The 26,207-nt window shown below is 49.7% G+C and overlaps 6 protein-coding genes across 6 annotated transcripts, besides 3 other annotated features; 2 read left to right on the top strand and 4 right to left on the bottom strand.

Moving 5' to 3' along the window:
• Positions 1 to 827: 827 nt before the first annotated feature.
• Positions 828 to 864: a microsatellite.
• Positions 865 to 2,043: 1,179 nt separating this feature from the next.
• FPSE_00138 (uncharacterized protein) lies at positions 2,044 to 4,413 on the bottom strand (the record flags this gene model as incomplete). The annotated part of the gene is made up of 4 exons (XM_009253258.1): positions 2,044 to 2,106; positions 2,170 to 3,861; positions 3,912 to 3,985; positions 4,035 to 4,413. The coding sequence occupies 4 exons, from the start codon at positions 4,411 to 4,413 to the stop codon at positions 2,044 to 2,046; spliced, it is 2,208 nt and encodes a 735-aa protein (XP_009251533.1).
• Positions 4,306 to 4,345: a microsatellite.
• Positions 4,414 to 4,449: 36 nt separating the features above from the next.
• On the bottom strand, positions 4,450 to 5,783 carry FPSE_00137 (uncharacterized protein; the record flags this gene model as incomplete). Its single annotated transcript, XM_009253257.1, has 2 exons — positions 4,450 to 5,282; positions 5,756 to 5,783. The coding sequence occupies 2 exons, from the start codon at positions 5,781 to 5,783 to the stop codon at positions 4,450 to 4,452; spliced, it is 861 nt and encodes a 286-aa protein (XP_009251532.1).
• A 2,519-nt stretch (positions 5,784 to 8,302) lies between these two features.
• On the bottom strand, positions 8,303 to 11,512 carry FPSE_00136 (uncharacterized protein; the record flags this gene model as incomplete). The annotated part of the gene is made up of 2 exons (XM_009253256.1): positions 8,303 to 8,336; positions 8,397 to 11,512. The coding sequence occupies 2 exons, from the start codon at positions 11,510 to 11,512 to the stop codon at positions 8,303 to 8,305; spliced, it is 3,150 nt and encodes a 1,049-aa protein (XP_009251531.1).
• A 5,616-nt stretch (positions 11,513 to 17,128) lies between these two features.
• Positions 17,129 to 17,150: a repeat region.
• A 3,080-nt stretch (positions 17,151 to 20,230) lies between these two features.
• Positions 20,231 to 20,763, top strand: FPSE_00135 (uncharacterized protein; the record flags this gene model as incomplete). Its single annotated transcript, XM_009253255.1, has 2 exons — positions 20,231 to 20,324; positions 20,390 to 20,763. The coding sequence occupies 2 exons, from the start codon at positions 20,231 to 20,233 to the stop codon at positions 20,761 to 20,763; spliced, it is 468 nt and encodes a 155-aa protein (XP_009251530.1).
• Positions 20,764 to 21,462: 699 nt separating this feature from the next.
• On the top strand, positions 21,463 to 22,657 carry FPSE_00134 (uncharacterized protein; the record flags this gene model as incomplete). The annotated part of the gene is made up of 4 exons (XM_009253254.1): positions 21,463 to 21,492; positions 21,544 to 21,683; positions 21,753 to 22,422; positions 22,484 to 22,657. The coding sequence occupies 4 exons, from the start codon at positions 21,463 to 21,465 to the stop codon at positions 22,655 to 22,657; spliced, it is 1,014 nt and encodes a 337-aa protein (XP_009251529.1).
• Positions 22,658 to 23,030: 373 nt separating this feature from the next.
• FPSE_00133 (uncharacterized protein) lies at positions 23,031 to 25,777 on the bottom strand (the record flags this gene model as incomplete). The annotated part of the gene is made up of 2 exons (XM_009253253.1): positions 23,031 to 23,377; positions 23,428 to 25,777. 2 exons carry the CDS (start codon positions 25,775 to 25,777, stop codon positions 23,031 to 23,033), a joined length of 2,697 nt encoding a protein of 898 aa, XP_009251528.1.
• Between the last annotated feature and the right edge of the window lie 430 nt (positions 25,778 to 26,207).

The raw sequence follows: 26,207 nt of genomic DNA, 5'->3' as shown, positions 1-26,207 counted from the left end.
ATCGAGATGAGGATATTATTTTAATTCGACTTAAAGTCAACAGCTCCAGATTGGCAGACGGTGCTTGACCAATTCGACCTCTTTTTTGGGTTTGCGGCGCGCGCGATTGGCTTTATCGTTGATCGTCGTCGTGATGGTCCTCGTCGGATGGAAACGTCAAAGTCAACACAGCCGCGACGGCGTCATCAAAAAGCTTAAGTCAAGGGTCAGACGCGCGAGAGAGACTTTATCTAAACAGTCAGTAAACTTGTTCAGCTTGGACCGGTGGGGTTTAATAACGTTGACGTGGGGATGGAGGGAATGTGCGCGCTCAAGACCAGCCAGCCGATGGACACGACAAGGGATGACAGAGAAGTTTTGACAAGATGGCGAGAGGGTATTGAGTTGAGTGATTGAGTGCTATGGAAGGGTGGATGGAGGTGGGCCAGGCCAATTGAGGTTCTCTCAGTGTGTCTAGCCAATGGCTTTGTTTACTCGATCAACAGAAGCGAGATTGGAAGAGACGGAGAGAGAGGGAACAGCTGGGAAAGTCGATGATGGGATGGCTGACTGGCTGGTTGTTGGGCGAAGAAGAAGGGATGGATAATTTGGTTGGTATACATGAGATGCAATGCATGCCGATTCAAGGCCAGTCCAGGGTAATCAGAACTGACAAGACAACAAGAAGAAAAGGTAACTTACAAAGCGCCGGTGCCGTAGTAGATTGATGATGGTGATGAGATGAAGTTGGCGAGATGGAGGAGACGTGGACGAGTGGAGCGAAGCTGGGTTGTTGGTGTTGATTTGTTTGTCTCACGCTGAGGTGATCTGGGGGGAGCGGACCTGACCTGGGCTGGACTGGGCTGGTAGGCTGGCTGGGCTGGGAGATTGAGATTGGATTGATGAGAGAGACTAGAAAGTGAGGTGCCCAAGCTCAGCTCACTCCAGACACAGAGCTGCAACACGACAGGGGCAACGCCAAAGACAGGTGGCTGGGAGATGTAGACGGGAGGTATTTCTCGTGTTTCGTATAGCGAAAGGAGTACCCCTTGAGTACATGGAAGCGCTAGTCCTCAGGACCTCGGCCCGCTGTAAATGAGCACAATCGAGCCAACCACAGCGCATAAGTAAAAAGAGTGTTTACCCCTGGTAAATAAATGGATTGCTCTCCACCCCATTCGGCAACTTCAGCTACAAGGTACGCGCGGGTCCAGCTCCCAAATTGGCGAGCTTCGGCGGGCCTCTGCTGGACCCATTGGTGCTCCATGACAACCCAGCTTCCTCTTACAGCCAGCAATCAGCCCGACCTCGAGATTTTAAGAATACCACCCGTTTCACGAGGTTGAGCCACAATTTCCATCTCTTTGTCCAGTGAACATTCATCCTCTTGGTTGATACGCAGTTCAGATGGACATCTCTCCCCCGAATGCTCTGCTCATAATAAATAATACCATCACCACTCTTTCTTACTCACATTCCAACTCGCTTGTCCTGCACGACACTGCAGGATGTACATAAAACTACCGAGGTGGCCTAACCACCTTAGCCTCTTCGGTAATCAAGGCCGGGTCGTGTTGAAAAAGAGAGTGGCTGGGCCGATACCACCTATCTTACACGCATGTAAGATACCTTGTTTAGCCAAGGATTCCTTCACGTGAAAACAGGTCACGTCAATTGCTACATCAAACCCAACTAGGTTTTTCCTAGTCTTGCTACTATAAAAAAAAAAGAATATGTGTATATATATGCAAAAATCCTGACCAAGGAGTTACACTCTCTCAAGTAAGGCCTCGAAATAATTTAGCATGCCAACTGAAGCACGAGGATTCAATTCATGACAATCCTCTCCCAGGCAAGATCATGTCCCTCAAACGCCTGTCACCTTTAACCTAACATAAAGGACCGTCTTCGTTGACATGTCCAAAACCCCAATCCATATTCCCCTAAATAATCAAGTCGTTCAACGAACCAAGAAAAACATCGTACTTTCACACAGAGAAATAGATCACTGCTTGGACTATCGAAGCCCATGCCCAGTCCCAAATCCCTCTACAAGTTCTGTTACTATAGCGATCCTCGAGCTCGTTGCTTTCTAGCCAACCAGTCTCCGAGCATATTGTCGAGTTGCTGTGCTCTTGTTAGTCCTTGGCTCAAACAAAAGACCGCCTCGTAGGCAATGATAAAACTTACAGTAGTAATCTCCGCCAGCTTTGCGTTTTGCTCCCTAAACATCCCACTCACTACCGGATGGTCTTTGCCAACAGGTTCAACGTCCGTCTTATCGTAAACGACCATGAGGAGATCTCGGACATGCTCGCCGTCGTCAAAGAAGGCACGGAGCTTCTCGTCATCCCAGCCAGGCTCCTTGGCGCTCCTTGTTGGGCTGCTGTCCTTGGATGTTTTGTCTCCAGGTCCAAGCTCCGGTGATGGTACTTCAGATGATGACCGGCCCTCTTGAGAGGACGTATCAATCTCCAACGCAGGCGGCCTTGTTCCATCGACATGCGAGACATGTACTGGTGATTCCGATAGACGACTCTGCTGCTCTCCGGCTTCGGCGGTTGTCGGAACTTGTCTGGCACTTGCGTCAAAACTGTCGGGGAATGCTCCAGGAAGCTGTGGCCGCAAACCACCCTCAGTTTTCTTCTCAACGCCCTGCTCAGGTGTGGTTCGAGAGGTTGGTTGAGACACGCTCTCGTCATCAGAACTAGACAGTTCATCCACATCCATCAGTGGGCGGGGCTTGGTTGTCTTGGTTGTCTTGGGCTCGTCCCCTGTGCTTGAGCTGCGACCAAGTGCCTTCGCCAACGCTCTCGTGTCATCGTGCTGCGCAGCAGCTGAGGAGGCCCGCACTCTGGAGCCGTTACCCGCGACATGCGTATTCGAGGGTACTTCGTGGGTTTCCTTGGTCTCGGGGTTCACGATCCGCATTGACGCTGGTGGTACGTTGGACACGTCGTTAACTCGCGACTCAGCCAAGTAAGCTGCCAGCTCCATCGTTGATGACTGCTCGTTCTTTCCAGGCGAGGTTTCATTCCGGGGTATTTGCTTCTGAAGCCTGCTAGTGCTTCGTTGTGGTTGTCTCTCAGGTGATGCAACCTCCTCGATCGATTCGCTGTCCCGAGGCTCAGATACGATATCCATTGACCGTTTTCCAAACGATTCATCGTCTTCGTCCACCGACTTCTTTCTGTCTTTTCTGGAAAAGAAACTTCGGATGGCGCTTGGTTTCTTATCCTTCTCTTTCCGGCCCTTATCTTGAATCTTCTTCTTCTCCTTGTCAGACATAAGCTCCTTGTCCAACTTATCAAGGCTTGCTCTGGATTTGCTATCCTTTGTCGAATCTTGAGATGCCCGGGATGGGTTGTCGTCTCGTAGGAGATTGGGAGTAAGAGTGATCTTCTTGGTCTCGACAGTCTCGTCTCTAAAGAAAGAGTCGGTGTTTCTGACAGTGCCATTGCGGGATCGACTAGGTCCTTCAGCCTTGCTGTCAAATAGCATCTCCTCGCTGTCCCTGCCCTCATCCTCTTCTTCAACAGTGTCAACCTTTGAAGTTTCCGTGGCCGCCTTGCCGTCTTTTGTCAAACGAGGCTTCAGAGGCTCGACCCTGGCGCTCTCCTCTGATGAATCGTCTTCAACAATTGATATAGTGGGATCTCGGGTTTCCTTCTTTTGGTCTTTTTGCTGGTCCTGTTTGATGGTGGTGGTTGAACCGGCAAACAAATTATCTATATCTTCTTCGTCACTCGAATAGTCGTCGATTTCGGTATAGTCATGATAGGTCGGCGAAGTAAAGGTGACTGTCTTACGCCCAAATCTAATGGGCGATTTGAAAGTCTGTGCCTTTTTCTCCGCCGTGTCTCCCAACATAGCAGCAGACAGCTAATGCCTGTCAGTATCGAGCTTGAGTCTTTAGGGTCCAATCAACATACGTCCACATTTCTGTGTTTGTTCAGACGAGCAAGTCGTTCTGTTGGGGTCTCGATGTGCTCTGCGGGTAAATATCCTAGCATGGTGTAAGCTCATGCAACAAGACATGGCGATGTCGAGCTTACCAATACTACTGTCTTTGACAACCCTCACCAGCCACCAATAACTGTTACTATCATCCAGCAGAACCATGGTGTCACCTTTGGTTGCGTTTGCTTGTCCCTCGACCGTAGCCACGAACGTATGGAGCGCGTAAACGAATTCGAAATCAATGTCCTCTGTGTCTTGTAAGCACTCGACCGCCCAGCCGAAATCAACGAAATTAGGGTCGTCAGGAAAGGAGAGTGCAGAGTCATCGTCTTCAAAAGATTCCTCGTAGGGAACTGTGAGATTGGGGTCGTAGTCGTCGCTTGCGTCGTCGTCTTCGTCGTCGTCGGTTGAATCGGAAAGATCTAGCATTGGGTCGCAATCGTAGAATATGTCTTGGTCCTTAGACTCAATCATGGTGCTTCGAGTACTCGACCTTTCGGGAGAAGGGCACTAGCCTCCATCGTCGCTGGTTCTTATCCGCACATCCTCTTGATTTGTGACATTCTGCTGCTGAATCTTGGTCTCCTCCTCGTAATCGTGAAACTCAAGTGTCGAGTTAAAAGTATCACAGCTATCTTCTTCGTGGGATTCGGCATCGTGGCGGTTGTCGTTTTCGTTTTCGTGTTCGTCGCAATCGGCATACTCACCCTGAAGACGATGGTTCTGAACTGGTGTTGATGGCGCTGGCGATGCTTGTGACAGCAGTGCCATTGCGTCGGGGTTGTGAATATATGCGAGAGGTTTGGGATATGGCGAGCGAACTCTAGCGCAGCTCAAACCAGTGGTGAATGGAGAACTACTCCTAATGGAAGAGGGAAGGGACGAGACACGGCGCGGCCATGCCCCGGGGGCAACGGGGTTACACCCACCATCTTCAATCGAAGGCGAACTTGAGATCTTGTCCATCATGTCGTCATCCAGGTCATCGTCGCCGTCAAGCTCGCCTTCGTCCGATGACGACATGCCGCCATTCTGCGCAACTGCCAATGCATCTTCCTGGATCATTGTGCTATCGTTATTGTTGGTAGCGCCTTGAGCGCGAGTCCTTGGGCCCGAGGAGTCTGCGGCAAGCTCGTCGGCGAAAGAGTCAATCTCGTCGAGGCTATTACGGTTATCGAGAGAGACCCGAGGAGAGCGGCGCTGTTCGTCTGCAATGTCGTGTGAGATCTCGCGAATAGTCTCAGCTTGGTGGGGGCCTAGAGAGTTGGCACCGGAGGCCAAACGTGGACTTTTGGAGTGATCTTGAGCGGACGGAGCGTGATGATCTTGGAGGTCGATAGTATCTGCAGTCGGGAGAAACGATCGTGACGGTCAGTTTAACGTGTCATTAGGAGCGTTGGATCGCGAGGAATGGAAAAATAAATGTCGGAGCCAGGTAGTGGAATGTATCGCGACCTACAGCGGCCCTGAAGGTGAAGCTTGGACAATAAACTGGGGGCAGGGGTAAACGAGAAATGAGATGCAACGTAGAGAGAAAGAAGTAATCAAAGAAGGGAGCAAGGGAGAGAGAAGCTGACGATGAAATCAAGGGACCAGGTGGTTAACCATAAGAAATGTTTATATAAAGGGGGCAGGGGGGGAGAAGGCGCTGTCAGAAGAAGCGACTAAACAACGGGACGAGAATGAGGCTGCGTCAAAGTCGATGCGCCTCGATTCGCAATTCCAGATGCCAAATCTCAAAGGCTGAGACCTTTAGTGCGACATTGACATTGGGACTGGGATATGCAAAGATAAAGCAAAGCAGTAGTCTACATACCGGCACGGACGATGGATGGTCGTGTCATCATGTATGACCAAAGAAGACGGGCGCTGCCGTCAACAACCAAGTCACTCTTCTGACTACCTATTGAGGCTTGGAGGTGCGAGCCTGGCGAGGCACCAAATGGTGGGATACGCTTGACCCCTGGCTCTAGTCAAGAAAGCGCCTTCTTAAATTTCAAGTATCTTTTTTTATTCCAGTCGGGGGGCGTTGGGTCGCTGACGGGCTGGGCTGGCTGGGGGCCGTTCCTCTATCGTTGCAGGCGGACTTGCAGATCCTTGGAAAGGCTATTCTCGTTGGTGGCTTTGTTTGTTTTTGTTTGCTGGCCTTGGTTGCTTTTGTTGTTGTTGCGATATAAGCCAAGTTGGAAGTCGTCGTGCTCGATTGGGGTCGCTCGGTGCAGGAGGTTATGCTCGTAAAGATCAATCAATTGATCAATCGATGTGCCCGATGGCCAGCCACGGACTCGTTTAGCATGAAATGAAGCCGCTGGTGATCGCGAATGGGACCTTGTTTTCGGAAAACTGGAGAGAGATGAAGGGAGAGAGCGACGATCTTTTTGTTCAGTGTGAGAATAGAAAGTTGACGAGCTAATAATAAAGTGAACTGGCCTCCATGCTTTGCTTGGCTCTTGGCCTGGCCCGGCGCGGAATGGTGGACCAAGTTTTGTTTCCAAGCGGGCCCTTGCTTAAGGTAGACGTAAGGAACAGGAACAGGAACAGGAATCAAAAAAGACTCGACTCCACTGCCGCTGTGAAACTGGCAGCCCGTGGCACTGCACTGTCACTGCGCTGAGCAGGGGTTGCTTAACCACTAATTTTTTTTTGGTTTGTCGACGAGTGATGACCGATTCAAGAGGGACATGTCTAACGTAGTCGGCATCAAGTCCTTCAAGAGTGTTTTTAGTACTCCTATCGACTCATCCAGACTCTGAAGCTACACAGGGTCATGTGCATCATCACAAGAGCAACGCGAAGCGCTCATGTTGTCGAGGGGAATGATCATACGTATTCAAGCTGTGCCGTTTCAGCTATACAGATGAAAGCAGATAGATGATAGCTGATACGTAGTAAAAACTAGACGCGAGAAGGGGAAATATCAGAGGTCCAGGCGTCTAACCAGACGAGTTGACATGAAACCATTCAGCCAGTCAAATGTTAGAATAGGGATAGTGATTAACAGCATTGATTAAACACTCAAACTATCGTCTATCTGGAGTCATGCATCTTAACCGCACCTGTTTAATTGACTTTCCATTAGAGTTACGCCTTGACATAACGTCCATCACAAACGGCTGCGAACAAACGTCTCACAACTCTCCAACACTGCGCACTCTGGTCCCACGTGATACATACAGGTATTTTATCCATTGTATGAATGACAGAATCACGGAGATCATTTCTCATCTACGTATCCCATTAAACCCCCTGGACATTCTCAGGTGCTTAGCGCTTTCAGCAAGACGTAAATTTAGGCTCTAACGCAGCCGGGGAACCACTCAGGGCATCCGCGTCTGGGCCGCTCGAAACGCTGAAACGACCACGAGCCAGATGTCTTGTTCAGGGGAAGTTTGATTGTTTAAGCCAATGAAATGCGGGTATGCACCAAGCGTCTATGACCTAATGAATGAGGTATCCATCTATCCGCAGATACCTAATTAACCTCACTTTCATAAAGTGATAACGATGCCACGCGACACGCGATGCACTTAATTCCGACCACTCAATTGTAACGGCGTTGAGGCCGCTGAGGCTGATAGAAAACGCTATGAGGCATAGAAGTAGCATCTCCAACATGTTGAAGCAGACCATTTATGTGAAGGCACGTGTGATATTGACTACCTACCTACAAACGCATCAGTTTGAACAGCAACATTTTATTTTCTTCTTCGTGCCATCCCCGTATTCTTTTTCGTCGAAGTGCTGACATACATATCTTCTAACCATACATACATCGCCACGGTGTCATCCTACAGCCATTGCAGTTTGAGGTTGCATGATACGACTTTATATGCAAGCACAGCAAGGTGCTGTCTCACTAATGGCCTCGGGCTGTCAATATAAACTCAACCATACGATCGTGTTTCCTCATCCCTCAGTCTCCATCACGATTTCGAGGATGAACAAATCAAACAGAGACGTCAGATTTACAGATAAACGGGTGATTTTACCGAGACAGTTGTTTGTCTCAAGATCTTTTTATAGAGCCCCCGACCACAACATGCAGAGACAGATCGGGTTTCATCTAAATATGAGCTATGCAGACAAGACTCATCACGATGATTCGGCACAGAAGAAACTAACTTCAAAATATGCAAATTACTATCGACTACATGGATATAGTCTTTTCTGACTTTTCTTTAACCTTGCCATCCTTGGCCCATTTATTAGGTCCATGCCAGGACCATCCCATCTCAAATATTGCCAACACACCGTAACAATGCTCGTCTCTCATCAGAGGGGGGAAATAACAATGCTATATGCTTGTAAAAAACAATCAAATCAAACGCTCCAACACCATTTTGTCATCCGCAGTCGATTTTCTTTACTTCTCAATCTGAGCCATGCGCTTGGACATGCTGTGAAAGTAGTTAGCATCTGTTGTTCGAAGTCGAGATATTAAAAGGGGCTAAACTTACAAGTCAAAGAAAGCGAACTGGCTAGGGCTGCTGCCGAACTCGTAGACGAAACGGCTGGCAAGGTAGGAACCGAAGATACTTCGGAGGTAGGAGTCGGGGATGCGAGCAATCAGGGTGTCGAGGCCAATCTTCTCGAGGAGAAGACGGGGAAGGGCATCCTCAAGGATAGATCGGCGGATCTTCTCGTTGTCCCAGAGGTCAGAGTGCTGGAGCTTCTCATCGAGGTCGGTGATGGCGACGGAGAGCTTGTCGGAGAGGATAGATCGGGGAGTTCCGGTCTGCTCATGCTCGCGCCAGATGGCCTCGAACTCGAGACGGGCGTTCTCCTGAATCTTGAGCTGCACCTGCTTGACGTAGTCCTGGTAGAACTGGGGAGCCTGGCCGTTGGCATCGTGGCACATGTTCTGGACGAAGCCCTCGTCGTCGAAAGACAGAGAGGCAAGGACCTCAAGGGAGGAGGAAGTCACACCACCCTTGTTGGCAGAGGCATCCTTGTACAGAATGCAGCCAGCGGCCTCGAGGCGGAGCTTGGCCTCTTGGGTGATGAAGAGGTTGGCACCCTCAACGAGGTAGGGGACAACAGACTTGCCATCCTTGATGAGGCGGTTGACCGAGATAAGGTCAATGGAGGCAGGGCGACCGCCACAAGGGACGAAGACGTCGACGGCGCCGGTGTCACGGAGGTGGAAGGTGTTACGGAATGAAGTGCCGTTGTTGACAACCTCGCCGCTGGGGAGTGTGAGGTTGACATCCTCACAGAGAACTCGGTAACCCTCAGCAGACAGCTTGGAGACATCGTACTCGATGATCATCTTGCGGCCGTGGGCAAGACGAAGGAGCTCCTCACGGTCAAGACCCTTGGGGTCGACAAGGACACCAGAGCCATCGACAATGGCGGTGTACTTCTCGTTACCGAGCTTGATCTCGTTGCTTCCCAAGTCACCATCGGGACCACCGGTCTGCATCTTGCGGATGGTGGAGGGGTCAAGCTCGAGCTTTCGGTAGATACCCTTGACGTACTCGCGGACGGACAGGGTGGTCATGCCGTAAGTGTCGTGGGGAATACCACCAAGCTTGGGAGACTTGCCAGTGAAGAAAGACTTCCACCAGGGGGCGCCACGGGAGCGAGCGTGCTCAGTAGCCCAGTCGACGAGCTCAGCAGTGTTCTCATCGGGACCCAGGAAGAGGATCTCCTCCTTGCCGTAAAGGTCAACAATGGGGTTCTTGATACCGGGGGTCTCGGCGGGCAGGAGAAGATCAAGGATACTATCGATGTACTTCTCGAAAGCCTCGCGAGCACGGTTCTGCTGCTTGGGGTCCAGGAGGATAACACCCTTGGAACCACCCTCAGGGATATCCTTGTTCTTGCGCTGCTGAGTGCTGGCAAGACCGTAGTTCTCATCGAAGAGAGATCGGGCGTTGATGCCGTAAGCCTCCTTGTTGCGAGACTTGACGATTCGGATACCACCACGAGAGATGTCCTTGAACCGGAGGTGGAAACCTCGAGACTCGGAGCTGATGACGAGGAACATGCCGTAGAGGGGCTTGGGGTACTCAACGTCGGGGAGGAAAGAGGGGTCGAGACGGAAGCTCAGGGCAACCTTTGTAGGTGTGAAGTAGTTGGTCTTGAGGACGGCGTTGTTGAAGACTCGGAAAGCAGTAAGCACCATCTCGTCGTGCTCGTTGTTAACGTTCTTGGAGATCTTGTCCTTGAGAGCATCGTCGGAGAGAACCTCAACGGAAAGGCTGGAGGAAACAACCTTGACGGGGTCCTCCTGGTCCTTCACAAGGTGGACGTTGGCGAAGGAAGCGTAGAGGGCGCGAACGAGACCGGGGTAGTTCTGAATAATCTCGTAGATGTAGTCAGGGGTGAAAGTCTCGGAACGGAGACGGCGCTTCAGGTTTGAGAGAAGAGCCTGCTGAGCGTTGTTCTTAACATCCAACAGCTCGGCGAGAGAGGCGTACTCAGGACCCAATCGGTTGAGGAAGTGCTGGACGAAGACCCAAGCGGAGTGGGCGTAGACGGACTCCTGGAGGCTGAGCTGTCCGTCGAGGAAGAGGTTGTGGAACTTGTTGTGGGGGAGACAGTAGAGAAGGGAGACCTCCTTGGAGATCTGGTCAATAGACTCGTCCCAAGAGAACTGGTCGGCGTTCTCGGTGGTCTCGGAGGCAGGTCGAAGGTAAACACTCATGACGGTGATACCGTTGGAGAACTGCTCGAGGTACTTTCGGGTGGATGTGACACCGTAGTAGTGGTAAAGATCACTGAGGGCAGAGAAGAGACCCTGGGCAGTGCGGGAACGGAAAGCAAGAACCATTCGCTTCTCGTCGGTGCCCTCGATGTCAAAGACCTCGATGACGGGACCAGCTCGGTTGACAGCGAGCTCAATGATGTCCTGATAGATCTGCTTGGTGTTGACGGTGGCCTTCTGGAGGAAGCCGTGGTCGGCGATGAGCTCAAGGTTGGTCTCCTTGGGGTCGGTCTCCTCAGGAGGAGTAGCAAATCGGCACTGGTAGACGAAATAGCATCGGAGAGTGGCCTTGGACTGGGGGCTCAGGAGAGCGGGAGATCGGAAAGTCTCAACACGGTACTTGCTTGAGCCGGGGTGGTCGATGTACTTGGCCTCAAGACGCTCCTCGTAGCGAGGACCAGCAATGTTGGTTCGGCCAGCAACACTGGTGTCGATGTAGATGGCATGGTCGTTAGCCTCCATGTCAAGTCGGATCTCCTCCTGCTTGTCCTCGCGAGCGAAGGAAGCAACCTTAGCGGCATAGAGGGAGGTAATGTGGCTAGAGATGACATCGGGAGACTCAAGCTCAAAGTAGACATCATCAATGCCAAGGTTCTCGTAGAACCACTCAATCTGCTCATCAATTTGAGGTTCAGGGACGTAGCCAGCAGCCCAGATCAAAGACTTGACAGTCTTCTTCTGCTCTGACTTGCCAGTGAACTCAGGGGCAATGTAGCCAACGGTGGCAGATCGCAGAATGCGGTGACCGTTACCGCCGTTTCCATTTTGCAGAGGAACGGAGAAGTGAGTGGGCTGAGGAGAAGGACCACGGCTGGCCTCGGTGGCCTTGACGTTGGCCACGGGGTTGGCGGAGATAGCAGTCATTATGGATGTAGGTTCTGAGTATTCAGGAAAAGACTGAGAAGGAGACATGTCAGTTGGCGATTCTATTATAGGCGCCATCTCGGCGAGATGGGCTTGGATGTAAAGTGGATTATGACGGTATAAACGCAAGATGGGGACGAAAGTGTAAAGACGTGGGGATGATGGAATGGATGAGAACAAGATCGAGGCCAGCTTCAATTGTCTTATATAGACAATTACAGCTACACCAAGCGGCAGAGAAGGTGAAGATAACACTTCACCGTCTCTGTCCCCGTATCCAACTTCAGCCAGGGAAGCTGGCTATGGATACGGGGCCGGTGACTGCGCCCGCGATGCCAAAAACTCCAGGTCTCGCTCCAGGGCGTCCATGTTCAATGAACGCCACTAGATCGGGGATCTAAGAGCCGCCTGTTTGGCAGTAGAGGCTGGGGCTGGTGCTGGTGCGGCTGCAAACCGAAGTCAAAGCATGCCCTCAACTCGTAGCTGGGAGCTTATCTCTGATACGGAGCAGCCAAGTACCAAATACCGGTGTAAGCCGCCCGGGCCGGCTCTCGTGTTCTCATCATTGGGTAGCAGAAATCAAGGGGTAGGCCAATCAATGGGGCCGGTTTTTGCGATAAGGGTAGAATGACGATGGGGCAGTGCCATAATAGTCAGATAAGACTTAACCGCTACTTACCGGCTTGAGGTTTTGGTTCGTGACGATCAATTCGTCACTGAAAATAGTTCTGAGTCGGGAATGCCGAGCTTGGTAGCGGGGCGTCCAGACAGAGGGAGAAAATGTGACGAGAAGAAGTTATTCAAAGAATTGAATAACTTGGAGAGTGGTGTTTTGGTGTTTCTCAATCAAGAGGAGGGTTGGTTATAGTTCTGACACCTGGTTAGCACTGTTGACCCTAACGCAGGACCATGTCACGGAGTGCACGAACTCAGCGCAGCCATCCGTCAGCCCTGTCGTAAATAGAAACTGAAGACGGTCTGGACAAGAGATAACAAAAGCTCTCTTGATACGTTGATGTGGTGAGGTGAGGTCGCAAAAGATCAAGCAGGCTAGGGTGCTGAGATGGGATCTTTAAATAGACAAGATAGGAGGAAGGAAGAAGACTTCTTTAGGTTGGAGAAGCAATTCAAAGGCAATTGTTGAAAACAAAAAACTAAAGAGGTCAAGTGACTTATCTCTCAAACTTTCAAAGGAGCCATGGGACTGACGATGGAAGCTTTATATACTCCCAGTGTTAAAGTGTCTCTCAACGACGACCCAGGAGTGCACCACGATGCATGTACAGAGGTACCTTTCCAACAAGGTACGTACCTCGCTCATTCATCATCAACAGAATAGTAATAGTATTCGCTTCGCTTCTCTTACACCGTACCTACGCCTGTAGGTACCGGGCAAAAGCTGTCACGCTGCCATGAAAAAAACCACATCCCTTGTAAGGTCTCCCGCTTGCTCACCTTGAACACACACCCCTTCCACTTGTGGGGCAGACCCTGTTGGAAGTTCACTGGGCTGGGCTGGGCATAAGACCAGGCAGGTGTGTATTTCGGCTGCCCGCCCCAGGCCTTCCATCCATTTTGCCTCTTTGGCACCGGGCAAGCCGGAGAAAAGAAATAGGTGTCGGGACCAATTTTACAGGTGCTGAATCAACCCCGCCACAGCGCTTCAGCAGCTGACCTGGCTTACACTTTTGGCAGCCCGACATGCAGCGTGCCTCTTGACAAAAGTTTACCTGTCGATTGCCCCGACGATGTCTTTCTTGGCTGTCAACGTGATACAGTATCAACAAAAAGAAAGTGATTATCATAAAGCGAAAATGAATAACATAACCACCGGGCCGGTTGGTCAGAGATACAGTCTCAATTTGGTACCACCCACTCCTGAAATTGAATTGATCTGAACTGAAGCGGATCCTCCCCTCCCCAGCTAAAACTAAGCCCGCCAGAAGAGTCGAGAAAGAAAGAATTTTGATTTGGCTTGACTGCACTGCACTGCAGCAACACCCCTCCGATCGTGATCATGACTTCACGGTGTACAAGAAGAAAAAGTCCCATTCGATTACCCAATAGTGCCTCTGGTCTAAACCTCAAGGGGGGAAGCCCTTGTGTCTTTCTGAACCTGACCTGGACCAAGCGCCTGGTTCCTGGCCGTTCCATTCAGAGGCTTGTCGATACAGAGTACAGGCCAGACAGAGCCCCAGGAATGCTATGTTTTGGTGGGGGATGCAGGCCCGGTTATTCGAGGCTCTGCAATTTCCATTGTACCCGTACCCATCCATAGAATCCCGCCCGCCTTTCTCCAGATTTTCGTTTGACATCACTAGGTAGTGATTTAGTGCATGTTTGCTTGCCAATGGGAACGTTGCTTGGTAGACCTCAACTCTACGATTCAATATCTGTCAACTCCAGCTCTCTCCCCTGATGGACACATTCACAACCGCTTTAGCAGTTCACAGACTTTCCAAAGGCTAACTACATTCTAAAACAAATATTCTCAATAAAGAGCCTCCTCCATCCTCAGACATCGATAACGTAAGTCGACACAGCTATGCCTGCGCTATGCATGCAAACAGCACCCCACAGTTAACCTGTTTCGTTCACCCAAACGGTGTGGAGGATGGTGCAATCCTCTCACCTTGCCCACCTTTGTTTGGTCTGGGTCTTGTCTCTGCGAGTCATCGTCAATGGCAACTTCGTGACACGCAGATCCTACCTTGAATTCCGGTATTTACTATGCTGCTTGCTGTGTTTCTCACCGTTTCTGTCTGAGTGTTAAAACCAAATGTTGACACAACTATGTCTCACAATGTTGATTCACCTACATTCTTGTCGTTAGTTGAAAATGAGGTGTTGGTTGTATCTCTCTCTATTCACCATATTGTACCAAACAGTCACGTCAACATACGGAAATTTCAATAAAGAGCGTGTTACGTTCAGCTAGCTTCAATTCGCTCTGTAGGATCCATTTCGGACCCGTTGTATTAATTATCACGCAGTTTTCACACGGAATTGGCTTTAATGGACCACTACGATGACAATTGTGTCAGCTCAAGGTTTGCATTGTGTAAGATAATTGCTGGGGTTTTGCATCAGCCAAGAAAGGATACACCTTGGTTAGCTCCAGGTCTACCAACAGGCGGCGGATGCCTCACTTGCCATCAATTAATCCTTGCTCATTAGCAGAACACGTTCTACGCCATTGCAATCTCTGCAGACACAGAACCCGTCTCAGTCAATCAATCAACCAAGGGGTAATGTGTGTGCGTACCTGAATTAGAAAACACGACTCACTACCCCAGACGGGAAGCTGGCGTCGAATCTGACCGCAGCCAAAGCAATGTTTGGAAAAACCTAACCAAAAAAAGCTTTCCATACCCCAGACAATAGACCGAAATCAAGCTCACCTGACCGAAGGAACCAATACTCACCGAAACTTCCAGACCTTGAAAGGGTTGACCGATTTTAAGGGGGGAAGATCACGGGGCCCAGTAACTAAGTTAGTCTCGATCCCCAGGGGGAATAACTTCGATTGAAGCGAGATGCATTCATTGATTCATTCCCCCGGGTCCAGCTACAGTCAAGGTCATGAAATTAGCAAACATGCGTTGGCAAAGCGATCTCGCTGTGTCTAATTTACACCCTTCCCCATGGTTCATCAAGGCACAGTAAGAGCACAGCACGCCGGTTGGTTCGAGTCTCTTACATGCGAGAACCGGACCTTGACAGGGTTTGCTCCGGCCGACGCGGGGCCGCTGGTTCGGTACTTACGTACAGGTACCACTCTCCGGCGTACCATCAATGATGACAATGACACAATTGTTGAGGTCGAGGGGTCGTCGAGTAGCATTTGACTACAGCACGAGGTGTTTGCTATGTGTCCATCACGAAATGAGGACGAGTTCTGGTGTGAGATGGAGAGTTGCACAGCATAGACTGACAACACGATGGAGTTTGCTAGAGACTCGGTCTATCTGTCTGGCCTCAATTATGTGTCTCATGATCATCGATTAATTGAGACTCTCATGAAGTGAAGCAAGTGTCTGTCTGGAGTGCAGTGCAGTGGCTGCCCCGAGCTTCTTCACCTTGGAACTCTCTTTCTCCAATACCCCAGACTCCAGATTGTCCCCCTCAACAACGAATGGCTTGACCTTGATTTCCCCTCTTCCATTTCCATTTTGACCACAAGGAACGGAGCCGGCACCCACACGGAGGAAGTATAGGGCCCCGGGCTCCCCCGGGATCAGCCCCACACGGCCGAGGGCCGGCAGTACCGAAAAGGTCTTTGGGTGCTGAAGCCAAGGCTTTTTAGACCCTTTTAGACTTGGATCTGGATTTCTATTACCCCCAGGTTTTACCCATGGGCTCCAGTTTCCCCCAGTCTGGGATCTGAATCTGGGTCTGGGCTGGGCACAAGGACAAGAAGAAAAGAAAAAAACCTCAAGGTTTTTTCCCCACGCCTATTTTCATTACCCCCGATTTACTTGATCTTGCAGCACTCGCGACAGCCACTGTTTCCCTTTGTTGCATCACACGTCCAGCCGCTCAACTTTAACACGTACAGGCCAACCTCTAGAGGAAAGGGTATCCATTGCATTACGGTACAGTAAATCACCTACGAATTGCGTGCTTGCCCTGTGTCCACTGTACCTGATCCTTTTTTTTTTTGTTCTTGCTAGGTATTGTCTCTTTTCTAGCTTTCCCTTCCTTTCCTTTCCCGTCATCTCGTGCGTGGCCCTTGTGGTTTGTCATGGGCGTCTCTTGGTTTAGCAAATCTTCCTTGTTACTTTGCACCCCGCATCCGGCGGCGCCTGGATACGGATTTCTTTAACGCGTCACGAGGTGGGCAAGAAAAAAATAAGACATATCGAACCCCGTTTTAGGGGTGTGTGGCTAGATCATTCATTCATTGGTGGCGGTTCAGCGAGTGAGGCGCGTTTGTTGACGACCAGATGTTCACAATGCTTGATGTTGAGGTTCTCGTGATCCGATATTTAATTTGCAATTTATGTATGTTGTCCATATCAATTGGTCTGTTATCCTTAATGTGTCTTGAAAGGATTGAAGAGGGATGCGTAAATACAGGATAACTTAACTAGGTACTTACACAGTTTAGAACTGAATATACCCTAAAGTCAAGAATCTGCCAGTACCATCAGGCCCTTCCTTCGATCAAGATACATATCAGACCACTATTGCTGTTTGTCATCTGTATCAGAACCTTGACTATGACGTGCCAGTCTATCATGATTATTTGCGTCTTTACTGTCAGCCGCTTGTTGACGGTTACTAAACGTCACAAACTTTTGTGTTCCGTTGTGATACATCTTGATCTTGTCTTGTCTCCACACTTCCTTCTACCTCTTTCGGTACCGTATGCGACAATGAATGTGTTACCCACATCTTCTTTCGAGCTTCTATTTCGTTTTGGACCTGGTCCTTGAAGTTTCTATTTTTGCTCACCTGTCACTAAGCATCACAGCAGTTACAGCTTGCGTACTCGCAAGGCCGCCATATCCGATCATGTTTCAAGAGGAAACTGAATGGTCCGCCCGTGTTTAATATCACTTGCATCATGGTTACGACAATACTCGTACAAATAATACACATGCCTAGGGTATCAATATAAATTTAAAATAAAATACACACCGTTGTCATGATGTGTCCGCACCTGGATGAAAGACTCAAAGAGGCAACCAATCAGGCCAACCCTCCACTAACTAGCCTAACCTGGGGACAGACTGGCAAGCTTCGGCACAGTCTACAGTACAGACTCTACGCTGTTTCCTCATTGAGAAAACCTGATTGTTCTGTTCCGCTCTGTTCTTGAAACATATTCTTCCTACAGATACGCTATGTATCGCTCAGGTACCTGCAGTACCTGCAGTACCTTGCTGGCATCTAACCGGTCAACTTTTAAGGTGCCACCAAGTGGAATGTTGGGGAAGAGTTTTCCGCGACGACGGCAGCTAGTGGTTGATCAAAGGGCCCCCAGAAACGCCTAGACATTCATATTCCCTGAGGGATCACAACTGCTAAGAAATCGACTCCACCATCACACGCTGCCCTGTTTGTGGGTATCCGTCCCCTCATACCCGGCCGAAAATGCTGCTGGCTCTGTCTCTGGCTGTCTGCCTCCCCCGGAGATCCTCAGGTACCGCCTGCGTACTCGACCTTCAGCCTCCATCCTGTAGCCAGGCCACCTGGAAATGGACCTGTGTGGGTGTCCTTTCTTTTTAGGGTCACTGTCCGGGGTCAGGGTTGCCCGTGCATAGTCATGATAGCTTCATGTCCCTTTCTCTGACGAGTTACAGTCCACTATAGAAATTAGAGCCCATATCTGGCGTCTTGCGGTGAGGAGAAATAACTAGCTTTGACGAACCGGCACATCAAAAACATCACCCGGAGACTGCGGTCACCGGAAAATGGATCTTTTTCACTAGCAAACCGGGTCGGGACTCAGGATGTTGATATGTTGTCAAGTGAGGTACCTGTAAATCGCAGTGGCTACGTTCCCATGTCTATGTCGAGGACTTGTCGCTACGACTTTGAATCGTGTATCATCCTCCTACCGTTCGCATAGGCACTTACATCAAAGCAGCCTGTCGGATTCACGCAGATGAACGGCACAGACACTTGCTGGTTGCAAATGTGACCTGGTGCATATTTTCTCCAGGATTGATCAAGAATTCGAAAGTTCTACAATTCCTCTTTGTTCGAAAGAAGAAGGAGAAGGATCTGGCAAGGACCTGAAGTTGGGTACTGCATTTGAAGATAGCCGGCGTATATTGATTGCCTATTGTGTAACTATAGGCCTCTTACACTCTTGATCAACTTCCATTCCCTAGATCACATAATTTGCATCGACACCGGCGGTCCAAGCTCTTTCTTGATAGCTTTGATACGTTTCCTCTGCCGATTAGCCAGTGTTGCACTGTACTTTGTCACTTAGTATCCGTAAAGATCTGGACGCCGTTCCTGATCTTCTGAGGCTTGGCTAGGTACCCAATCGCCAGTCAATGTCTATCATCCAATCGGCGGTTTAGCCCCTGTCGCTCTTCTCCTCAATGGCGACTATCACGATCTCGACAAGTCCACAAAGTTACACCAACAGCATCACACGGCGTTCTTTGGTGATTTTTGTGAGATTTTTTGGAGATCACGAGGCTCGTGTCTGTACGATTGGCCTTCAATGCCTCGTAATCCAAAACCCCTTGTGCAAATTAAATCCGGCATGCTTCCACCGCCTCGTCACGTCAAACTAGTAGGTTTTGTCGATGTCGCATAGGTAGTATACGTAACCTCCCTGCATCCAAATGCTTTCAAACGGGCTGAGAATAGGTCACGATGCCAGATGTTTAATTGCCAATGGTTTAGTCAATTGACGAGCTCCATTAGAGGTCATGTGTTGTCCCCCTTGGAACAGGGGACTACACATATTACGTACTAGTGTCTCTGCTTATAGGATGTCGTTACCAACGTCTCATAGAGTTTTGAGGTTCGGTTCAACTTGAACTCAACAAGATAATTTTAGCCTCTTGGGTATTCTCGAACTCCCAGGGCATGTCACATCTCACTACAGAGATGTGGTTTTCAATTCTTTCTCTTTGCTCCTAAGCCTGTCATAAAACCCGACCCCAACCTCATGGGAGAACAGACACCATTAAACAAGGCCAAGTCTTTGGTAGGTATTACAAAGCCTGGAAAATCCACCACCAAGTTGCAAAGATGCTTGCATCTTTTGATCTTTAAACTCTGTATATTATATACAGGCCGCAGGTCACAGCATCAGCGTCAGATATTGAAAGCGAAAGTTCTTTTTCTCAAAAACCAGAACGACATAGCTCGTCGTAACGTCACAGGTCACGCCTGGCTTCCACTGGCTCTCTCGAATCTTGAAATCTAGCCGCCAGTTCTTTGACCAGCTGAAAAAGACAGATCTATCTTCTATCCTAAGCCTCATAATGTGGTAACCAGGACGATTGTGCTGTCCTGTGGATCGAGAATATGATTGTTGCTGGAATCCACCCTACTGGTCCCTGGCTCACAAGGCGGTGATCACGAGATACGAGCGACCTTCTCGAATATTACTTTGCTTTTGGGGATGACCACATGATGGCCTTATTATTTGTGTTCTGTGAGTCAAATATTGGTAGTTGAGGTTTTGGTCAAGATTCTCGTTAATAAGCTACCCTGCCATCATGATTGGTGAATTAACGTGGGTGTAAGGCAATTCTCGCATACCCAGGATTGCTTGACAGGATTTCTTCCGAAATTGAGCTGTAGTTCATAGTCACGTAACCCGTCTGATCGCATCGGAGACTATCATGGCAAGATGGTATTTTCTCAATTCGTTCGAATTGAAAGACTTTAAGAAATCATCGCGTCCTAGTACTCATGATGCAATACGAGCACGTGATGACCGATTATCGATTCTCGGCTAAACCGGGGATGTGAGCACTCAAAGCTTGGGGCGACCAACGTCCAAGAAAAAAAATCGTGACGCACGTCAACTCTCGCAATCAGTCATCGAGAGAATTGCACTTCGCTTTACGACTCATTATCAAAGTCGCACATCCCAGTCAAGCTAAATAATAGCGTTGACGGATTTCTGCAATTTTAAAAGGCTCAAGGTGCTATACTTTGACGACTCCTTCGCACACCAAAGCCCTTGGACAGGCTCTTTAATATCTTGAATAACCTCTCACATTCCAATTATTCAAAATGGTTACCCTTACCGAGGTCGAGGACGAGCACTTCCAGCACAGCCAGGCTGGTCCCGAGGTCGAGGAGGACGACGAGGATTACTCGGATACTGGTAAAATCTAACCCCGCGCCTTAAAATCGCACCTGCGATATAGTGCATACTGACTGGATATGTAGATTCCGAGATTTCTAACGAATCCGACTACGACCCTTCAGATGAGACTCTCGCTGAGCGATTATATGCGCTGCGCGATATCGTACCTCCCACTACTCGCTCTTGGATCTCCGGCAAGGCCAGCACCGTTAGCAATGCCGCCTGGAGCGTTCTCTCTTTCAGCGGCAAGGGTGCTTGGGTGATCACCACCTCGGCCCTCTTCTTCGGTGTTCCTTTCGCCCTGTCCTTCGCCGAGGACCAGCAGCTCACTGCCATGGAGCAAGAGTACAACATGCGACAAAGCGGTAGCGACCTTTTGACCGCTGGCTCCGAGCAGAGCACCGCCGATCAGGTTGGCGCAGCTCTCGAGGGCAAGCCCGCTCAGCCTTCTCTGTAAACCATCAGCTTGGTGTCACATATTCGACAAAGACCTCGACTCTATGTTTCTGGGTATGGGGAAGATTTAGACGGCGCGCCTTTTATTGCCAGGCGCAGTCGTTGTTGGACCGCATAAAAAGAAGTACGGCCTTCCAAATGTACAATATCTATTCACGGCGTAAACGGCCGACGGAAAGCCCCATGACGGATGCAATTGGGCTGAACCGGGAGGAACGAGAAACGTAACGCATCCATGGCGCATGGTCACCGGTGTAAAGTATAGGGTGGGGTTGGTAATGACTGCGATCTCATCTCCTGGAAAGGCGGTTTCACATGTATTTTATCTCACTAGAGATGTATCATTGATGATTTATGTGTGAGCTTTACTCAAGCAACGAACTGTACCTTGTCACACAGTCATGGTTTCTCTTGTTGACCAGTGTATTTGTACCATTATAATTTATGCATGACGGAAACTGGCGTCCAAGTTGGCAATTTAAAAGTAATGTAGTTCTGTCCTAAATGTCGAAAAATAAATCTCGAGTTCTTAGGGATAGGCATTGTGGATGATGATACTCGTTCCTACGGTTTAGGGTAGGAGAACTTGCTGGTGTTACTCCACCGATCCCTCGTTACACCTCACCTAGGAACCATCGTCATATGTGTTGTAAGATTGTATATATTACAACTAACTGCCGAGAAAGACAAAAAGGTACCAATGGACTACGTCGAACTGCCAAAGATAGAGGTTGGTCAATTCTCTCATGACGTGTTGTCTACCTACTGAATACAACCACAGCTCCATGCACATTTAACTGGAAGCATCTCACGCCAAGCTCTCCACGAGATATGGCTTCGCAAGAAGGAGGCAGGTAATACAGACCTGGATGATCCTTTGTCTGTCATGCCAGAAGGTAAGCATGACTATAATTTGCAAACGTAAGATCTCTCACTCCCATGGGAGCTTTGCACTGTATCAGAAATCACTAACAACACCTTCGCTCATAGCTTCTTCCCGCTCTTTAGCAGTTACATATACAATCTCATTACTGACGAGGAATCTGTCCGCTATACTGCAAAATCTGTTCTAACCGACTTTCTCAACGATGGCGTCTGCTATCTCGAACTTCGAACGACACCCCGCAGCACCCCTCAACTCTCAGCAGAGCAGTATATCACAACCCTTGTTGATACGATCTCACTGTTCGAGTCCGAAAATCCCCAGCTACACACGCGTCTTATTCTATCCATCGACCGGAGACATACCCATGAGCAGGCTGCTTCTACCCTCGAGCTTGCTCTGAAATACCGCAACCAAGGAGTTGTCGGCCTGGACCTCTGCGGTGACCCAACAGCCCGGCCCAACGGCGAAATCAATATCTTCACTCCTGTATTCGAGGAGGCAAATACGAAAGGACTGGGAATCACCGTGCATTTTGCCGAAGCTGAAGCCAGTGGCTCTAAGGAGGAGTTGAGTACACTGTTATCGTGGGGGCCAGGTCGTCTAGGCCATGTGATCTGGGAGGATGAGGATACGAAGAAAGAGATTGCGAGAAAAGGATTGTGCTTAGAGCTGTGCCTGAGCTGTAACGTCAAGGCTGACATGGTCGTTGGCGGGTTCGAGGGGCATCACTTTGGTCACTGGAGAGAGGTTGAGGGACCAAATATCTCACTCAGTGTAAGTTCTCAGACGTACCCTCAACTTCTGAAGTATCTCAGAGAGCTAACGATGATGACAGACTGACGACGTTGGTGTATTTGGAAGCCCCTTATCTAACGAGTACAGACTCGTTGCGCAGCACTTTGGTCTAGACCGTCAAGCCATATGCGATTTGGCAAGACAGCCCATCGACGGCATCTTTGGCGGCGACCAGGAGAAAGAAAGACTGCGGCGTCTTATGTGGACACGCTGAAGTGGGAATGGCAAATTAAACAAGCTTATGAAAATTGGAATTTCGTGGTATCAATGTCGTTTTAAAATACAGATTATTGTACAAGCTTTTTACTCTATTGGATGTTTTGTTTTTTCTTTGTAGTAGAATGGACGAAGCATTAATAGTCAATTCTTACTGCTGAGCGCTAACAAGGTATGAGGAGAGAAGTTGATATCAAACTCAAATCAGGAGCATCTCGTTTTCTTTCATCAGGCATAACACATGCAATCGATCGTCCTCATCAAACGCCGTACTTTTTGGTGTTTTTTTTTTCATCTTGATCTGAGACGCTGACCCCAGCCGTATACATCCCCGTTATGTTCCTCTGGGTATACATAGCTCCCAGTCGTCATCAGTGCATGCCAGGCGGTGGGGTCTCGAGGTCTACAGCCTCAACCTTAACGCGCTGGTCATCACTTTGGCGGACAAGGTTCAAGAAGTAACGAGAAGCACGCTCACTCTCACCCTTGACCTTGACGGTCTCTTCACGCTTTGCATTCAGATCCTTAAGGCTCTGGTCGAGGCCAACTCGAAGGTTGTCAGCAGGGATACGAAGGACCTTGCGAACAGACGAGGAGATGCGGGCGGCGTTGGCGTGAACATAATCCATCTCAGCAAGCTGAGTAGAGATCTTGGTGGCGAGACGAGGGGGCAGAGAATTGGGGATTTGCTGCAGGACATAGGCCGAAGCGGCAGCAGCTATACACAGTTAGCAAGTACGTAGTTGATCATGTTTATGATTCACTTACCAGCCACGAGAATACCAGGGATGATAAGCTGGCGTAGGTTCTCGTTGCTCAAAATTTTCGTTGCTGTAATGGCCTGATCCATCCATGTGTTCATTCCAATCATCCGGGGAACCACTGCGCCAGCAACTGTCAAGGCCATACCGGTACCGGCGAACTTCTCCTGTCGCTGCAGCAGCGTTGTCCAGTCGACAAAGTCGGTCATCTCTGTGGGAATATCGACCTGGCGGGCAAGGGCATCGCGCTTGCGGCGGAACATGACATCGGGTCGGAACTGGAGGTTTTGGAACTCATCGCCAACGTGCAGGATGCCCAGCTGCTTAATAGCATTGACACCATAGACTGTCTTACCGCGACCATATTCCTCACAGTTTGCCACTGAATCAGCAATGCGAGAGAGCATGGCTTCTTTGAGGTCTTCGGCATATTGGAATGCGCTCCAAATACCGGGGTAAGGTACGTCATAATGGCTGCTCCCAGAATGGAGGATGGCAGAGTTGAGAGTGTTGCGAGTGTAATCGTAAATTTCCTTGCATGTGTCTTCGACATTGGCGTCCACTTTCTCGCTGACCTCAGAACGGGCCCTTCGGCTGGATTCCAGCTGAGGCTCGAGCTCCTTAAGCTCCTGGGTCACTCGATCTAACTCTGACTGGGCAACCTCCTGGTTGACTGTCGCAAGGGTGTTGACGTCGTTTAGGATGTTGAGGAGATAGGTTCGAGCTGGTGCGAGCTTTGACCGTGCGCGTTTCTCGAGCACAAATCTTCGCAGGGATTGTTCAAGAGCCTCGAAATCTCGTACTTTGTCAAGATCCTTACCCTTGCCCTTGTCATCACCGTCCCCAGGGTCACCAGAGCCTCCGCTTGAGCTTCCGCCACCACTAGGGCCTCCCGGAGGTGACGGGCCGACAGGGATGGCATTACTCGAAACAAAGTGTACAAGTTCCGAGTTTTCCTTGTGTGTTCGGGGACTAAGTCCAGCAACTTGATCCAACACCATCTTCTCACAGCGTTTCTTATCCCGAATGACATCGAATCCATTGACAACGATAAAGATGTAAGCCTTCTCGGCCGCGGCAGCCCAGATAAACTCCTTGGCAGATTGTGTGAAGTGATTGGCAGCGGAGACTACGAAAACAACGACATCAATTTCCTCCTGTCGAGCAAAGATAGCTGTAGTTTTGGTCGTATCGGAGTTGAGGCCAGGGGCGTCAATTAAAGCAATATCCACCACACCGTTGTTCAATAGGGATTCGTCGATGCTTCGGCTGTCCTTGACATAGATTTTGCATTGGGTATATGTCTCGTTGTCAATGACGATATTTTCCAGTTCCTTCAGGGAAAACACATCGTAAGTCGATTCATCGTTTCGATCATAGGGAACATCCTTGTGCACGGCGTGCACCTCTTCCACGCCCGAGTTCTCTCTTGCGTCAAGTACCTCACAGAAGATGGCAGTGCAAGGCTGCTGATCCTCAGGTAGAACTTTGCGACGCAAGAGAGCATTGCAGAAGGTCGACTTGCCAGCATTAAGATCACCAGTGATAAGAACCTTACTGGCAGTATCCTCAATTCGTTCGCGGAGGGCAATAAGATGCTTGATGCTGGTGCTAATCTTTCCATCAAGTAGTGCCGCAATCGAACTTTTCTCAAGCGAGTGTACAAGCTCGGTCTGGTGAAGAGCACCAAGCTTGAGATCTAACTTTAAAACGGAAAACTCTTGGGCTATCTGAGGCGAGACAAGTCGTGGTTCGGGTGTCGATCGATTCTCGGCAGCTCGGCTCGATTCGGCAGAATTATCTTCGACGGTGGTCATAGAACGTCGCAAGGCAGGGTGGTGAGGTGACGATGGGATGCCGTCCATGCCCGTGTACGCATGAGCAAGACCAGGTCGAGGGGCTTCGGAGGAGTCGCGGCGTGTTCGCTGAACCGAGGGGTAATGGGCGGGCCAAGACGAATTCATCTCTCGGAGATTGTCGAGAAGTTCGAGTACCTTGTTGATAGAACGACCTAGGGTCGCGCGATGGGCATTATACCACATCTGGTGGACAGCACCTGACGCAGGCCGGTCATGATGCATAGACATGTCCCATGCTGCAGCGGAAGCCATGGAACGCTGCTCATCGCCAGCTATACTTCCGCCATAGCCAGAGTCGATGTCGAGCATGTTCTGGAGGCGGGCAGCATGCTCGGATGCCATACCATTGCCGACGGTCATATACTGAACGCGGGAAGAATCGGCAGGCGGAGAAGTTTGGTTGCTATTCGGCGCATTGGCATGATCACCATCTGAATCGGTTTCTTGTTGCATTCGGGCCTTGCCCTTGCCGTTACCGCTGAAGTAGTCTTGACTCATGTTGAAGGGGTGAGTTTCAGATCGAGCGGCATATTTCGTGGAAAGACCAGGCGAAGAAAATATGCTTGAATCTGTGATGTTACGTGACGATGGGCGGTCGGGTGTCGAGAAAGAGGCGAACAACTCAGTCAACGATGGCTCCACTTCTGCATGATTTTTGCTACGTACCGATGTCCGATTTGATTGGCGACAGCGCGCGGACCACGCGGGCTCTTATCTTATCCTGGTCTACCAAGGCTGGCCCAGACTTGACCGATTACGTAGAGAGACCTAGTTCCCGACGACGACGAGGCCAGGCCAATCCATATCACGCATCTGGGTCTAGGTTTTTCCCTGCTGCCTCGCGATTACTGCAGCCTGCTTTATCTATTACTTCAAAGGGTCTCCTTCTCCTTTGTGGATATCTCGACGTTCTTCTTCGACCACCCCA

This window comes from Fusarium pseudograminearum, chromosome 2 (assembly GCF_000303195.2).
Source record: "Fusarium pseudograminearum CS3096 chromosome 2, whole genome shotgun sequence".
NCBI classification, from domain to species: Eukaryota; Fungi; Ascomycota; class Sordariomycetes; order Hypocreales; family Nectriaceae; genus Fusarium; species Fusarium pseudograminearum.
The sequence above is the reverse complement of the archived record's forward strand: the minus strand, read 5'-3'. Positions and strand labels throughout refer to the sequence as shown.